Source organism: Austrofundulus limnaeus, unplaced genomic scaffold (genome assembly GCF_001266775.1).
Source record: "Austrofundulus limnaeus strain Quisiro unplaced genomic scaffold, Austrofundulus_limnaeus-1.0 Scaffold2635, whole genome shotgun sequence".
NCBI classification, from domain to species: Eukaryota; Metazoa; Chordata; class Actinopteri; order Cyprinodontiformes; family Rivulidae; genus Austrofundulus; species Austrofundulus limnaeus.
In genome coordinates, this window is record NW_013955037.1 from 15 (window position 1) to 1,789 (window position 1,775).

The 1,775-nt window shown below is 39.2% G+C and overlaps 1 protein-coding gene across 1 annotated transcript in view; it reads left to right on the forward strand.

Annotated features, from left to right (window-relative positions):
* Positions 1-750: 750 nt before the first annotated feature.
* Positions 751-1,775, forward strand: part of cyp27a3 (cytochrome P450 family 27 subfamily A member 3) — a gene marked incomplete at its 5' end in the record, with an annotated part of 17,465 nt that continues 16,440 nt past the window's right edge. The window contains 1 exon segment of the mRNA XM_014000011.1: positions 751-941. Within this exon segment, the coding sequence (XP_013855465.1) occupies positions 751-941 (191 nt within the window).

Genomic DNA, 1,775 nt, shown 5'->3' on the forward strand with positions numbered 1-1,775 from the left:
GCATCAACCATAAAGTAAATCTGTCATAATGCAGCTACTCACTAGAAACTCATCAGTGAGAAAAACCTTATTAGTTTTACTTTTAGTAATATTTCTGAATTTATTACAGATTTAGTCAGTCATGCACTTAGTTCTTATCAGTGTTCAAAAGAGAACGTGTTAAAACTCTGTTTGGTCAAAGTTAAACATGAAACATCAAAGGTCATTACAAGTGGCCCTTTGAGGGCCGCCATAACGCTCATGTGGCCCTCAGTGAAAATGAGTTTGACACTGCTGATTTAGGACAATGATTGCAGTTGAAGGCAGTTTATAATCCTTACAAGACACTTTAGAAAGCCAACAAAAATGTGACAGGAGATAAAACTCTGATACATTTTACACGAGGACCTGCAACCCAATGAGTTAACAGATTTTGACATCAAAAATAACTCCAAATTTGACAGAAAATCTGAACATTTGAGTCTTAAAAAGTCTGGAATTTAAAAAGAAAAAATAATTTCTTTATGCAGTCACAAAAGTGAACTAGTTTCTCAGAAGAACACACAAACTATTACGCATATTTAAATTATTATTGGTAGACTGAGCTATACTCATATTTAATAATCACAGTAAAAGGGAATATTATGCTCTCCGTTAACTGATGTCACAGAAGATATGAAATTATAAATCAATATTCAGAACATCACTTCAGAAATGACCATACTGTCCCTTTAAGTGGTTAATGCACTGTTTCTCTCTTTATGCTCATAGATCGAGCACAAGAAGATCTATGGCCCCTTGTGGAAGTCTAAATATGGCCCCTTGGTTGTGGTGAATGTGGCCAGCGCTGAGCTCATAGAGCAGGTTCTGAGGCAAGAGGGGAGACATCCGGTCCGGAGCGACATGACCCACTGGAGGGGCTACAGAGAGCTCAGGAACCAGGCCCATGGACCCCTAACAGAGTGAGTACAGCCTGTCCCCTTTGGTCCTCAGTCCTGGTCCTGGTCTGATGTTGGTCAGCTGCTTTGGCAATGTCAAACTGTTCCACTAGATCAGACACACAATGTGTAAAATTGATGTTTTTTCTTCAGGAACTTTTATGTCATGTGACCCAGGTGTTCTGTTTGAAGAGCTGATGAAGTCCTGCACCAGTTTTTGAGCTATTTGTTTAACTTTAGTTGACATGTTCTAATGTAAATATGTTCATATCATAACATTTACCCTGCAGTTTTCATACATTTGGTACTGTGGTTATTTTTACTTTATTACCTCCGCCAAGGAGGTAATGTTTTCGGTCACGTATGTCTGTCTGTCTGTGGACAACATTACTCAAAAACTTGTGGACAGATTGTCATGACATTTTTACCACATGTGTGTACTGGGCCAAGGAACACACCTTTAAATTTTGATGATGTTCCGGATCACGATGCGGATACATGATTTTTTTTTTCTGTTAATCCTCTCAGATCGGCAAAGCTGTGATGCTTTCACAGGGCTGCTATATAAAACAGTGAGAGCATTCAGTGTTCATTTGAACTGGATTGGACAGCACCAACTTCAAACTTTATAAAAGTAATGTTAAAACCAGATGTAATGATGAATAAGTCTTGCCATAATGTGCACATTTTTATGCATTTGGTGCGCATTTAGAGCACGTCTTCTGACCAGGAAGTGTGTGACTGCAACATGAAGCCTATTTTTCCCATTTCCTCAAACACACGATCGATGAAGAACGAGGAAGAGGAGTGATGCGCACAGGTGCGGTGGACTTCAGACTCGGAGGTTGTTTGTTTGTT